Source organism: Fundulus heteroclitus, chromosome 5 (genome assembly GCF_011125445.2).
Source record: "Fundulus heteroclitus isolate FHET01 chromosome 5, MU-UCD_Fhet_4.1, whole genome shotgun sequence".
NCBI lineage: Eukaryota > Metazoa > Chordata > Actinopteri > Cyprinodontiformes > Fundulidae > Fundulus > Fundulus heteroclitus.
Window position 1 is genome coordinate 41,547,461 of NC_046365.1, and position 15,417 is coordinate 41,562,877.

A 15,417-nucleotide genomic window follows, 5' to 3' on the forward strand; every position below is an offset into this window, starting at 1 on the left:
TGCGTCTTTCCCCATCGTTAGAATGCATCCTGCCTTTGTGTCCTGGCTTTCTGCGACTCCTCAGGGGACCGACACCTGGCGAAGCTTGATCACAACAGCACTGTTTTATTCTCTGCTGTACTGATTAAACTTCCTGCGGTGTCACAGCCTCTGACACAGCCTGTCTTGTCAGTTGTCATCTAGTCCCAGAGGCTGTTAACACAAAACAGCCACACCGCGCCGAGCTCAGCTTCTCCTACGCCGCCAGCTCACGCAGCAGGAAATTAGTTTGGAAACTGCAGAAGACATGTAGAGTGAAGCAGAATGGAATGACGTGTTTGTCCGCGTTCGCTCCCTAAGGTACCGTAAAGTGGTGTTGAACAACTGCACCAAGGGCGTTAAAGAGATGTACACGGCGAGGAAGCAGCAGTGCCCCAACAGGTCGCCCAAAGGACTCACCCTGACCACCAAAGATGGCAAACTCACCGCCAACATGGGCAGCAACGTCACCTTCGTCGTGCACCTGGATGAGGTGAGAAAACCAGCAGCACACCGGGCCACTCTCGTCTCTAAGCTAAAGACTTATGGGAATGATTCATTATTCTCTAAAAGCTGCATTTAGGTCAGCAGAGGTAAGGGAAGCTGTTACACACATACTGGATTATCTTCACGCAGGTCATTTTTATTTCCTCCTTACAGAACAGCATTCTCACTTGAAATGGTGACATGAGTTCTATGTAATTATACTTTATTAATTAAAGCTTTATAATTTATGATCAGTTGTTTCTCTCTGTTATAAGATAATATATTTTTCACAAGGTGTTTAACGATATCACAAATATTTTTTAGCATTTAGGAAGCTTCTAAAATAATTGAATCTCTAATTTGTAATTGTTAAACTTTTATTGCATAGTTACATAGGAAATAATTTTATCCTGACCTACCCATCTCATTGTTTTTAGTAAAATCTAAACACATTTTATATTTTGACATCAGCAGCAAGTTGTAGCATGTAGAATACCTGGGATAATAAAATCAGGAACGTTTATAGAGAACTGGACTAACGGGAGTGTCTTAGATTCAACAGATGTCTGTTTTTGATCAAATCTGCATCTTCATGCTGAATCACCCACCACGTTCACAGTTGGTAGTAAAAATACATCAAAGTTCAGTGGAAGAACACTTCCTGGGATGGCTAAGATAGTTGGAAACAAAACGAATCTGTAAAAACATATTTTCTTTCACAATGGTCACTATTTCCTCTTAGCTATTAGCATTTTAGGAGAAAATTGAAGGTTGAAGTTTTAAGTACTATAACATAAAAAAATAAAAAATATTAATCTTTAAATATAACAATATATGCTAAACGTTCATCCTGATAGTGTCTACTTAGTCCTTTTTGAGCCTGAAAAGAACTTTGCACCAGACACATTGTTGGGCCACACTGCAAAAACGGATCTAAACACAAGTAAAATGTTCTTAAAGTTAGTCTATTCGTTCTTGATTTGAGCAGTAAATAAGATTATCTGCCAATGGAATGAGTATCTTTGACCCTAAAAGAAGATAATTAGACATCCTGCACACCAATAAGATGGTGGAGATGAATTGTTCCTATTTTAAGTGGAAAAAATCTTATTCCATTGGCAAATCATCTTATTTACAGCTCAAATCAAGGACAAATACAATAATTTTAAGAAAATTTTACTTATTTTTAGTTTTTGCAGTGCATCTGCTGGCAGAGCTACCAGAAAGCAACATGGCAACAGTTGATGTAGCTACTGTAGGAAACAGCAGACCGTCCTGCAAAGCTCTGTGTGGTGGAAGACTGACCCAATCCACTGGGTCAGGGTTGCTTAAACTTTCTTTTTGCACCTCCGCTGGGCGTTGTGACTCGCTCAGCTCCAATCTCTTGTTTACTCATTGCATGCATGAACAATGAAAATGATCCAATTTGGATGTGAATCAGTCCACCTGCTGAAGAGTGATAAGTATTTAAGGGTGTGTTCACACCAGTAAAGTCCTTTGGTATATTTTTTCTCTTTTAGTTTGGTGCGGTTTGCTTCCACATTGTACTTTTTTCAAGCAAACTATGACGTATAACAAAGCCATGTGTGTGATGATTGTTGCTCCCATTGGACAGAAAGTACCACGGCGCAAAATGGACCTGGTAATTTAGGAAAACTACAATGGAAATGCTGCATGCAGAACCAATGCTCTGCATGTTTGTACTGTTGTTACAGCTGCTAAACCACTGACTGTGTCAAGAGCAGTTCATTCCACACATGTTTCGAGACCTTTTATTTATTTATTTTGGAACGTCGTCCAATGGAGAATGCGTCCTACAAGCGGGAGTCCCACAGTGTGCTGGAGGATTTAAGTATGGTGGCTTGTTAAAGGAGCTATAAGTAAGATATTTACTGTAAGATATTTACTGTAAAATCAACCTAAATCATTCTCATCTCTCAGCCACGATGGAAGTAACATTCAGTCCTCTCCATCAACAATGTCTTAGTCATGTTTGTCCATGTTGGTCCAGAACTACTTTGGTTCAGAGTGTAGCTCCTGTTTACTTCCTGGTTTCTCAGCCAATCAAGTGAGAGTTCCCAGGGTTCCCAACACAGAGAGCAGCGTTTGGTATTTTATGTTTAGCAGCAGCCTGCAGACATGGAAACCAGTAAGAGAAGCGGACCAGAACCAGAACAGAAGACAACAGCATCTATCCTGGAGAAGTGAAAATTCAGAAGGGTTTCACACCGTTTAAAAGCGACATAGTAGATTATGGTTGACGGGCTGTTGTACCGATCTGAGCCACAAGGTGTCAGTATTACTAATAGCTCCTTTAAGTCTATTAAGTTTGGATTGAGGCCATTCTGTTCTGCACCAGAAGTCACAGCAGATGTTTCTGTAACTTTGCAACAATTAGAACTTTTTAACTCCCAAACAATTACAGTGCTGGGAAAAAAAAGTTTGCACCCCCCTTACAGATTTCTGTCCAATTAACATTTTGTCCCACTTTACTGCTTCAGATCATCAAACAGATGTTAACTCAAGAGATTGGAAAGAGATTGCAGTTTTTAAATGATGGTCCATTTGCTGAGTAAAACGATCTATCCAAGCCAACGTGGTTCCATGAGACAAAGACGTAGCTCAGGATAACTGCTGGTGAGAGCTGGTCATTGTGCTGCAGAGGGAATTTAGAAACGTCATTTAGTCCCTTTGGAGGGTATTTGTGTTTAAACCGCCCATTTAAGGTCATGTTGTAGCTTATCGGGTGATTTAATTAGGCCTATCTAGAACCTCTGTTTTCTATTTTCTCGAGCCTTCCAGGGAGTATCATCGTCCAATAAACTGACTTTCACAAACCAACTCCCAGATATTCTTTTCCAGGAATTTCAGAATTCATGGTTCCACCAATTTGTCCAGGTCCAGAAGAAGCAAAGCAGCCTCAGACCATCACATAACTCTCACTTCCCAAAGCAGGAAATCGTTACCTGAGAACTGCATTTTGTATTTCCTCTGGTGTTTTTCACCTATAGGGGGAAAAACCTGAGACAGAAAATGAAAAAGAAGAAATCTGCAGGAGTGGAGATATTACCTCAGAGCACTGCAGATGGCAACTCAATGGCCTACACTTAGAAAGTTGGTTAGAAAAGGCCCTCAGGATCATGTTGCATTTGGGAGAAAACTTGCAGCGGATGGAGCTACAGCTGAGACCAAAGGTGGAGCACGGAGTCAAACATACATCGTTCTGTCTGTGGAACCCCGAGGCACAAATGCTAGAGTTTGAGCAACGTCTGCTGAGTTCTTGTAAAGTTACTGCTCTCTAACACCAGCGCAGTCGCTTCCCTGCACCTCGCCCACACCGTGCAGCGCTTCTGAGCCACAAGCAGAAATAAAAGACGCCACCAGAGACCCAGTTAGCAAGTGAGAGGTGCTGTGTTCAGAGCCAGGATGGCCTTGCTGCCTGGTCACCGAGAAAACGCTTCCAAGCTTCTCACCCGCAGTCACTCGGCCGGTATTAGCTGCAGGATTTGGAAATGTTTTCCTAGCGCTGAGGCCTCCAGGGAGGTCGTTCCGGCCCGGTTTCTCTATCACCGTGTGATAAGTTAAAAAAAACGGTGCCTGTTGTCTGTCACTAGCAGCAAGAGAAGGGAGGGAGGTGAAGTGGGGAGGGGGACGGGTGGGCAGAGGGAGCCATGTGGCTTCAGACTTATTTGAGAAAATTCTCATGATGAATTCAAAGTTTAATTTATATTCATGAACCTCGAGATGGCTGGATTTCTCGGGGAAAGAAAATGGTGCTAAATATTTAATGAAAAGAAGGCTCCTTGGTTCATTTAAAAATAGATTTAGAAGGAAAAAAAACTGAAACATATTTGGGAGTTTGATAAAATCCGCGCGTCTTGCGCTTTTTGTTTTGTTCAGAAAACTTTTATGCAACACAATATTTACATGCACAGATGGATTCAGATGGATTGAGGTTTTAGAAAGCAGTTGGCAGGGAGATGATGGGCTCACGCCTGAATCTCAGACGACCAAACCTCAAACAGTCCCTTCCTCCGTCTGCATCGACGAGCGAAGGATGGGGAGACTCGTTCTTATTTCATCCCTCTCTTTAAATGTTTATGGCTCATCTTAGAGTAGAATAATTCCTGTGTGAGCTGAATGGAGTATAATTTAATAAACATCCAAGTCAAATAAGATTTTGGGCAGCACATTTATTTATTTTTTTGCATTCTAGTTATGACTTGTTTGCAGTGGCACCAGCCAGTCGCTCTGTGCTCAAATAAGCTGTTGCTTCCAGTGTTGTTGTTTTTTTCTTTCTTTATCTCAGTAACTGATTTGATTTCAACTGTAACTGAGTGAAACACTCCAGTCAAATCTTGCTCAAGTACAACTAAAAATCCAACTATTGTAAAATAGTAGAACTTTTAAAAAAGCATCAGGACCGACCCTCCCTCCATGCCTGACCGGTACCGGTCCAGGTCCAGGTCCAGGTCCAGGTCCAGGTCCAGGTCCAGTGAAAGAGCAGCTAACCTAGCTGTCCACCCAACTCATCCTGGTCACATATTATTCAGACTTCTGCCCTCAGGGCGGCGCTACAGAGCCCTGATGGCTAAAACGAGCCGACAGAGAGCCGGTTTCTACCCCCTGGATCATAACATGTTGCATCAGAACATGTTGGCCTCTAAGACCCAGAACCCATCTCCATGGTGAAAGGTGTGATTGCTCACCATTTCCTCATTCCTATCTGTATATATAGTTGTCTGAAAAGACGAATCTGAGCCCTTCAGGCATCCTGAGATTGCAAAAAGTTAAATGAACTGAATTTAAATATTTCCTTCCCTGCTATGGTGACCAATCAAATTATCTGGACCTGAAAACGCACGGGTACGAACACGCTGATGCAGATTCTCAGTCATCCAGGACGTCACCTCAACCTTTGTTTCAGACTAAATTAGTCCATTTAATAAATAAAAAAAAGAAACACATAGACGCTCATGTACACATCATTCTTCAAGCAGACAAAACTATGAAGACTCTCGATGTCGCCAGGAAAGCCACCTGCAGGTTTCTCATTAAAGCTTTACTTTAATTAAAAGAGGTAGAACAGGCTAGAAGAAGGGCCTCTTTAACGTCACCTGTGCACATGTACAATATGCAGCACTGTCATTTCACATCATCATCAATACTTGGTCTGCTGAACAACGATTTGGAAAATTCAGCTTCAGATGCTCCTTCGTTGTGGAGATCACAAAAACTCTCTGTTAGGGTTAAACTTGCACAGACTGAGTAGCTGCTGCAGACCCCCACTGTGGGGCCAGAGGATGGCCAGATCAGATTAGAAATTATAATTTTACAGGATAGAATTGGTCATATAGTCAGAACAATCCTAGCTTTGGGCTCCTTAAAACTGTGCCTTGTACTATGTTGGCAAACCAAGCCTGACTGCTGAACATACAGCTACTTTACTTTGCTACGACTGATTCATGTTTAAAACAGCAGGCAGGAAAGATTAGATGAGATCGTGACACTCATTCAGCTTTTACTGGATAAACATTTAATTTAGTTCAAAGCTGCACTGAATCAGATTTGGCTTTATTTCTGTTGAATAACCAAAGCTTTGCCAGTTTTCGGTTTCAGTTGGAGCGCAGACAACGACGACAGTCCGCTTTGTTGGTTTTCTCTTTGAGTGACTGAATCCTCCTTAATGATCCACAGCAGAATGCCTGGAAGAAACAAACATAAAACATCAGGAGGTTGCAATGGCCTAGTCAAAATCATGACCTCAATCTGCTTGAAATGCTGTGGTGTGACGCTCAATGAACGTGAGAAACTGATGAAGTCAGACAGAAGGGAGCTACTGCTGCCATGGGCGCACTTTCTCACTCTGCTTCTCCACTTTGATTATCGTTTTTCTTTTCATTGTGTTTCTTCATTTTTAACAAATGCTCTACAGTTGTTCTTGTGCATGTTCTTCATTTAGGGGAGTGAGCTTTTGGCTCAGTGGGAAACCACGAGGACTTTCCCTACAGACGCTCTGGGTGATTGAACATGACAGCCACACCAGGCCACTCAGGGCTCCCAGCTAAAATATTAACCACTGTGTTCAATCTGAGGATCTGTGGAATCACAGCTTACATGCCCTCAATCATTCTTATCGCTCAGTAACCAAAAGCATTTTTTTTCTTTATTAGAGTATCGTATTTTTTTAAGTCTGTTATCACGCTTTGATGCTGTTTGCTGCACATTGAGAGCCTAAAGCAGGAGTGGTGCCAGGTGAGGCCTTCTGCTGCTGGAGACCATCAGATACAAGTTTCAGAGATGGCGTTCTGCATACCATGGCTGTTTTTATTTGAGCCCCAGTTGCCCATTTATTATGTCCAACCTGGTTGTCCAGTCTCCTTAGCTTTAAACATCAACAAGGCGTTTTCATCCACACAGCAGCCACTCTCTGGATATTTTTACTCTTTTTTGGACCATTTTCTGTAAAATCCCAGCAGATCAGCAGTTTCTGAAATACCAACAAGCATGCCGTTCAGAGACACTCAAATCCCTTTTCTTCCTCATTCTGATCCTCTCTGTGAAGTCAAGCCCTCTCCACCAAAACCAGTTGCCTATATGAACTAAGGTGCTTCCATGTGATTGGCTGACAGTTGAACAGGTGCACCTAATGATAAAGTGGCCTGTTGAAGCAGTATTAATAAATCAGTCACAGTTAAGACCATATTTATTCAAACCTCTGGTAGATTTAGATCTAAAATCATTTTCAGTCACCTAAGATATTGATGATAGTAAATGAAACAGGCATGTCACAAAAATAATTAAGAATAAAGAAGAAATTGTTAGATTTTATCAATACCTTATTGGTGCCTTCCAGTCAGATGAAGCATTCATTAACATCCAAAATACCTGATTATCCAATTAAGAGGGAAACGGTTAATTGTTGGTGACTGAAAGTTATTTTTCCCACTCTATATTTTATATATTTAAATATATTTTAACATTTTACCTTTCGGTCTATCTTCGGTTACTTTTATGGATTTCGGTCAGCTTCTGTTGCCAATAAGCATTAAGATGATGTGAGAAACGTTTGTGTTTTGGTCCAGAATTGCCCAACAGGATTCTCTGTAAATAAATAAATTATCTGTAGATGGCGGTGAGCTGATTTTAGCACAGCCAGGTCTGTCTGTGTCTATGATTTCCATATGTATGGAAGGACAACAACTTGGAATTCTCCAAGCATTAAATAATGAATAAAAATGAGGATAATCTGAAAAAAAAATTACAGTTGCAGATATTTTTATGTTTCTTGGCTAACGGCTGGCATATTTTTGTCAGTGCCAGCATTGACCTTTGCTGCAGAAATTCATGTTATCAGGTCTGCTCGCGGCAGATATACCCAGAACATTTGTTCTTTTGTTGTCACACATCTCAGTGACACTGTAGGTGCAGGACTAACACCTTAACAAATGCTGGCCTCGTGTCCAAACGCCTGTCAGCCTCCACAGCGGCGCTGTCGCTGGGAACCAGCAGCAACGTTCCAGCCTCAAGGCTGCACGCCGCCTTGTGTCTGGATCTGCCCAGCCCGTGGAGACACACGCACACAAAGGGTGACATTTCAGAGAGACGGGTCAGCGTCACTTTCATGCAGATGAGTGAATTCAGATAGACTGTGAACACCGCAGATGCTGAGCAGAGCGGCATCGGTGCCACCGAGCCAGAGTCTTGCTTTGGTGCCAACTCATTACGGTTCTTAGCAATATAGCCAGAGTGTCAACCCAGGATGCCTAGCTGTTCCTGTTCTGTCCATCCACTTATTAAAAATATCATTTTCTAGACAGAGAGACAGAAAATATTCCCCAAAGCCTCCTTCAGACCTCCTGCATTCCCACATCCAAATGCAAACAAAGAATACACTCAGATACCGATGGGCAGAGACAAAATGGAGGAAAAACAACAATAAAGCATTTATTTTTGTGTTATATGTTCCTTGGTGGAGCTGGTCCTGTAGTCCAGGACTGAAAACAGGGACTCCCAGGCTGTGACAGCGGAAGTCTGGTGGGTCGACTCGATGGCCTCGTCTGCTGTTGAAGCTGGAGCCACCGACGGTCGTGTGTGCCAAAACGCGGATCGAAGCAGCTGTGGTTCCCTGGAGACCTCGTGCACTGTGTGAAAGCTAGCAGGCTCTGATGGATGCAAACACAGAACCCTGAGTTAATTAAAAAATATATTTTTCCTCCTTCACTCACAACCCAGTTTCCTATGAATCACCTGCACAGAAAACTAATTCACTGGTGGTTTGTAGATAAAAACAATGGAGATGAGTCTGAGCCATATTGTTTTTGTTTGAAATCTATTTACAGCTGAGAAGTAGGAGTTTAGCTTATAGTCATGTTTTAATCTTTCATGCATTCTGTGAAAAACAAAACTTGTAAATGTTTAAAGTGTGGCTGTAAATAATGCTCAGACTCAAAGAGCTTCCAGCTTTTACTTTTGTGTCCTAACAACCAAAAACATCCTAAAAACAAGGTCCATCACTAATTAATGATTTTTCTAATCAAATAGTTACATAAATACATTTCATGCAGAATATATACACAAAATAGGCATAACGGTACGACACTTGGCCAATACTGTGTCGGCCCCTTTTGTCCTGAAAAGACATTCCTGATTCCTAAAAGTGTGCTTTGGTATCTGATGGCAATAACTTGGAAGGCGTGGCCCTCATGGATGCTGGATTGGATTAAGATCTGGGGAATTTAAAGGCCAAGTCAAAACCTCATGCAAGATTCCCTTTCTGGACTGCTTGGTGATCATGGAGAGCGATGGAAGCCTCAACATTGACGTCTACAGTAAACCTGCTCACACACACCAATATCTTATTTTTAATTCTCACCATCTGGAACACAAACTTTATGTCATCAGAACTTTACACCATCGAGCTAAACAGGACAGGAGGGAAGAACAAAGAACAGAAACACGTCAAAGATGCTCTCTAAACCTGTAGATACCCTAACTGGGCTTCCAGGTTCCTTAATGCTTACAACAGGGATTCGCTTCCTCTTGATGTCATCATTGTAAACCAAAAAAAAACAAACCTTAAAGTTCCCCTATCAGCCAAATGCTGTCAGGTTGTCACCGCTCCTCAAAGTAGATCAGGGCCAAAGGTTTGATAAGGAAAATAAATGTATTTAATAGTGCAGGATAATATTTCTAAAAGGGTTATACATAATATGTTTACTTTGATTTATCTTTCAAAGTTAAGGATCAAACTCAGTTATTTCTTTTAAAGGAGCAATAAGCAATTTTTCACCCCCAGGTGGCACGTTAGCACCTTCTGTAGACCAAAACAAGATGCAATGCGAGCCACGCCTCTCTCTACATCCACTTTAGCTACAATCTGGCACCCATTTCTCCTCCCCTTCTCACCAGTTGCCTTGTGTACACATAATTACAAAGGATAGAAACACAGCAAAACAACATCACCTTTCAGAGTAACATGTGCAGTGAAGAAGTAAGTAACTCATAATGTTATAAAGCTACTGGTGGTGCTCTCCGCCATGTTGCTGCAGCGCTCTGATGGTGGTATTTTAGGGCAGGGAGGGGCTAAGGCCTGAGTGGCAGCTGTTCACATGCACGTACAGGCATGCATACAGGCGTACACCCAGCTATTTAAACAAGAGACTGGAGAACCACATAGAGATGTGGTGTGACGTCATACCATAGACCATCTGAAACATTACCTTTAGTTCTTTGTATCATTATTCTTTTGTTATTTTTATCTAAAATAATGAATTTTCACTTATTGCTTCTGTGACCCCAACCAAGTATAAAGCACTTACAGTCTCATCTGGTATGCCGTTACCCATCAATCCCAGAGCTGGCGTATTTATGGCAACTCCAAAACAGTCTAAATAGAATATGGAAATGTTTAGTTTTGAGTTTATCTCAGTTTCATTTCTTTCATGGTTGTAGTTTATTCTTCTATTGATTGGTATTTCTCATAATGATTGACAAATGTCCTTTTTAATGCGTGTAGAAATTCAATGAAGATAACGAGACAGATTTGTTGTACTTTCTATGAGACAGTTTATAGGTGTTGTAATTATTGTCAAAACATAATGTATTAGTGATGATTCAAGATGAAAATAGTCATTAAAACTTGTGAAACAAAGAGTTAACAAAAAATAATCAACTGAAATATGGCGACGGAGCCATGGGGACGTTCTATTTTTAAGAACTTGGTGTTTAAAACCTTTTCGAACAACCTTGATACTACATTAATCTGGTTTCCCCTCATTGTGTCTTTATGTTAAGTATTTGTATCTTATGTGTTATGCTGTGTTATATTAGGCAAGCAATAATAATAATACTGTATTTTGAACAGTAGTCCTCCCATGAGAGAGGAAACCAGCGTCTCAGTTGGTTGTTTCATTTTGGTTTTGGGCTCCATTCAGCTGAAATGAACTCATGCATACAGCGATACTTTTAAATATGAGCTAAGCTCTTCTGTGCTGCCTTCCAGGGAGACTCTTTGAGGACAAACATCCAGCTGGATTTCGGCGATGGCACGGCGGTCTCCTATTCCAACCTGAGCTGGACCGAGGAGGGGATCAAACACGTCTACAAGTCAGCGGGGATATTCCGAGTCACTGCGCTGGCAGAGAACACGCTGGGCTCAGACACCACGACGTTATTCCTGCACGTCACATGTGAGTGATGAGAAACATCCAGACGTACTTGCTTCTCTGCCTCCTGTGATGTCACATACGGCACAATGCAAAAGCATTCTCACCCCATGAGCTTTACTCATGATACAACCATCAGGGAATTTTATTGGTATTTTATGTTGAAGACCGAATAGTGTGTGATTACGAGGAGGAAGGGAAAAAACAAAATCTGAAAAGTGAAGTGAGCATGTGCGTTCAGCATACTGTGGGCTCGCTTTTCCTTCAAACAAAGCATTGTGCATGTGGTTTTAACTTTTTTTTCTGCTTAAACAAACCTTTAACTAGTTCTGGGGCTTTCTATTCAGCTCCCCTTCAGAGAAACACCCCTGAAATGAAATCCTATCACTGGCTTCAAAAAGCCCCTAATCACTAACAGAGGTCACCTCTGTCTAATTTAATCTCTGCATTCAGGCAGCAGATTTCTGAAGGACTCTGAGGGTTGTTGAAGAACATCATTGAAGAACAGCATCATGAAGACCAGGGAACCCAGCAGATAGGACAGGGAGGAAGTTCTGCTTTTGCAAATCTTTGCCCTTAATGGTCAAAATAAAAAGGCATATTTAGAGCTTGTCAAAAAGGCACGTGGTCACCTCCCCAATGTATGGAAGACGGTGTTGTGGTTTGATGAGACTAAAGTGTAATCTGTCGACCACTACCTTCATATCTGGCCCAAACGCATCACCCCAAAAAAAACATCATCTCCACATTGAAACATGGCGGTGGCAGCATCCTGCTGTGGGGATATTCTGGATCAGAACCGTCTGTCTGTGATCTGAGACTGGGACGGAGGTTCACTTCCAGCAGGACAATGACCCGAAGCATGGCGATAAAGAATGGTCTGGTTTAAGGGGACGCATTTCAATGTGTTGGAACGGCCTAGTCAAAGTCCAGAGGAATGGGCAGAGAGGTGGTGAGATCATAGAGGCTGATACAAAGACGCTGGCAGCTGGTGTGCTGACTCTAGTGTGTGTGTGTGGTTTACTGTTATTCTGTCTTATTTGTTGTTTGCTTTACAATAAAAATAATCCATATTCAAAGTTGTCGACATGTTCTGTAGATTAAATGATAAAAACTCGACAGGCAACAAAATATGAAAAATTATAAGTGGGTTGAATACTTTTCCAAGCCACTGTATCAGTTCTTTCTGTCGATCTTTCTCAGAACAATATGTTGAAGTTCCTGCTAAGGCTTTTTACGTTTGACCTGCAGCTTCACCATCTTTTCCTCATTGCATTTGGTGATGCTTCTGGTGCCAAAAGTAACTTCAGATCAATAACACTCTGTTGATCCAAGCTAAACTTATTGAAGAATGAGGGCGCTGAGTGATACCGAGGATTACGGAGGATGCATCGTCTGCTATTCACACAGATTTTGACAGAAAAGGTCATAACTGAGTCGCTTATGAAATGTTTTCATGCAGCGGGAAGCGCGCGGAGAGGGAGGCCTTTAAGGCCACTGCAGGTAATACCTTTCATCAGATTCAAGATCTAGAACAATAGCTAATTTAAAGCTGAAGCAGGTTTTCACACCGTAGCAAACAAAACAAATTACACGATTGTCATGCTCCGCAGCTCCGCTCAGACACAACGAAAAAAAAGTATAATTTTCAGCACTCTGAGGGAATTATACAAGCTGCTTTCAGTAAGTGTTAAATGGTCGCTCTGTCATGTTGTTTCCCTGATTCGTTCAATCCATTCTGATTTAACCTCTGCCATCCTCGCGTGTCAGTGCGCTCCGTATTAATACGTTTCTGACAGCCGTAAATTTAGCTGGATGGTGATACCTTCAGGGGGAGACGCCAAAAACTGCAGCCGTTTCTCAGCTGAACGTATTTAATGCCAAACGACTTTCTCATCTTGTCCCGTTTACACAGAGGAGCGGGCCCGGGCGCACAAAGACACACCGAGCATCTCACAGTGGGGATAAAGATTAGTTCTGGTTAAAGAGGATGAGAGTGAGCAAGACGAGCAGCCCGGATCACAGCGCCACACAAACAGATGCTGTCAGAGGTTTTCCATGCATCGGCGTGTTACATCTGTCCACAGCAGCAAGGTTCAGCCTCAGATTAGTGTAAAGCAGCTATGAGCTCTGTCGGCTAACATTAGGCTCTCTGAGCAGGGAGGTTTGTGGCTTCACCCAAAAACGTATCATGTCAAACTAAATACCTGATGTCATCGAGTCATTTTTTTTTAATTATTTTAGCACCAACAGACTCAACATTCCCTGAGAATCAGTGCTGAGGTCTAGTGCCTGCAGAGATTTGACAGGCAGGAGCTCTGTTGTTTGGCAGGTTTAATTTTGGACACCAGAGTGGATGGGTTGAATGTTTTTACACTCCTTATTAAAAAAAATAAGTATTACAGTCACAGATAAACAGAAAATAAATCATCTTTCATCTGAGCTTTTCATTTCAGCACGTAGCGTAAATGAATCTCGACGTCTTTGAGAATTCAAGAAGTTAGTTTCTGAACAGCTAATTTACAGCTTTACCACCATGTTTTGGTCCGGACTTTGCCTGGACCGTTGAAACACTTTGATTCTTTTTTGTTGTTCAGATTTTGGACACATAGCTTCACATTAGACTCCAGAAATATTTAGTATTCAGCAGAGTAAGAACTGGTGACTTATGGTGCCAGGGGTCGGTGGCTGCAAAACGAGCCCAAATCATCAACCCTCTGCCACCTTGGTTGACGGTTGGTTTGAACTGTTTGGTCCCCATCTGTTTTTTTTTTGTTGTTTTTTTTTTAATTAGAGGCAATAACTGGTCTCATCTCTTCAAAGGACATTGTTCCTGAAAAATCTTTCTTCATTCAGGTGCAGCTTTATAAAAATAGGTTGTGCCGCTACATTCTGTTTAGAAAGAAGATGTTTTCTCCTTCATCCTTCCCTGCAAACAGGTTATACTTTTTATTTAACGGTTACAAATAAAGTGCTTCTGCTTGCGTAATATTGACCATGACTTGTATGATCAGTTCCTTTGAAAAATTAAACATTAAGTTAAAGTAAATGTTGACACTAAATTAGTTTCTTTGTTGCAACCAGTGTTTCTACACAAGGTCAGGAATCAGATTTTTTTTAGATCCAAATTGTGTTTACAGTCGTGTGCTTTTGGTGCATTTAGCTTAAAATCAACATCCATCCATCAATCTCTGCATGTTGTATGCTCAAAGCGCTCGTGGAATTGTGGAAATGACTTCTATAAATTTATGTTGGACTTTTGTATTTAGGCTCTTTAAAACTCTTGAAAAATAAATGACTGGGTTAATAAATGGGTTATTTAAATTGCACCAGACTATAAATTGCATTTATTTAGAAATTTGTTTACAAAAAATCCAAAACTAAAAACGGACATTAAATCTGGTAAGGCAATTTATTCAATTACACGATTGCATCCACAGCAGGCAGAATAACATGGGAGGCTGAACTGGTTAAATTAGCATTACAAGCCAGAAATTCTAACTAGCAAGTTACCACCAGTGCATTTCAGCATAACAGGCCGTTATGCTGAAAGTTGTCAAAATTATGCTAAAATTAGACCCTGGGTGTAGCTGCATCCTAAACTAACGGCGCAGATATTTCAGAGCAACATAGAAAGGTCAGAGAAGTTTTTGAAAGTGCATCAGCAATGTTGTAAACTGCCTGAACAACATAAGCTGATGCTAGCTGCTGTTAGCTTCACAGACAGCCCAATGAAGGGGATCTTTTGCAGTCTGGGCTCCTGTTTCAACTTGCACCACGCAACGCTCCACTGGCTGAATGCATGCTGAAACAGAGATACAGCATACAAACGTGTTCAGTCTTTCTTGTCTCTAAGTAAATGTTTCATCCATCGTCTTCCTCTAATCCGGGGTCGGGTCGCGGGGGTAGCAGCTTCAGTAGGGAGGCCCAGACGTCCCTCTCCCCAGCCACTTGGGCCAGCTCCTCAGGAGGAATCCCAAGGCGTTCCCAGCAGGGAGACATAGTCCCTCCAGCGTGTCCTGGGTCTTCCCCTGGGCCTCCTCCCGGTGGGACGTGCCCGGAACACCTCTCCAGGGAGGCGTCCAGGAGGCATCCTGACCAGATGCCCGAGCCACCTCAACTGGCTCCTCTGGACGTGGAGGAGCAGCGGCTCTACTCTGAGTCCTCCCCGGATGACTGAGCTCCTCACCCTATCTCTAAGGGAGAGCCCAGACACACTACGGAGAAAACTCATTTCAGCCGCTTG

The 15,417-nt window shown here is 42.0% G+C and overlaps 1 protein-coding gene across 1 annotated transcript in view; it reads left to right on the top strand.

The window, feature by feature from the left end:
* sorcs3 (sortilin related VPS10 domain containing receptor 3) overlaps positions 1 to 15,417 on the top strand; it is a gene marked incomplete in the record, with an annotated part of 346,527 nt that overhangs the window by 281,948 nt on the left and 49,162 nt on the right. Inside the window, 2 exon segments of the mRNA XM_036137616.1 lie at positions 340 to 511; positions 11,009 to 11,195. Coding sequence (XP_035993509.1) covers positions 340 to 511; positions 11,009 to 11,195 — 359 coding nt within the window.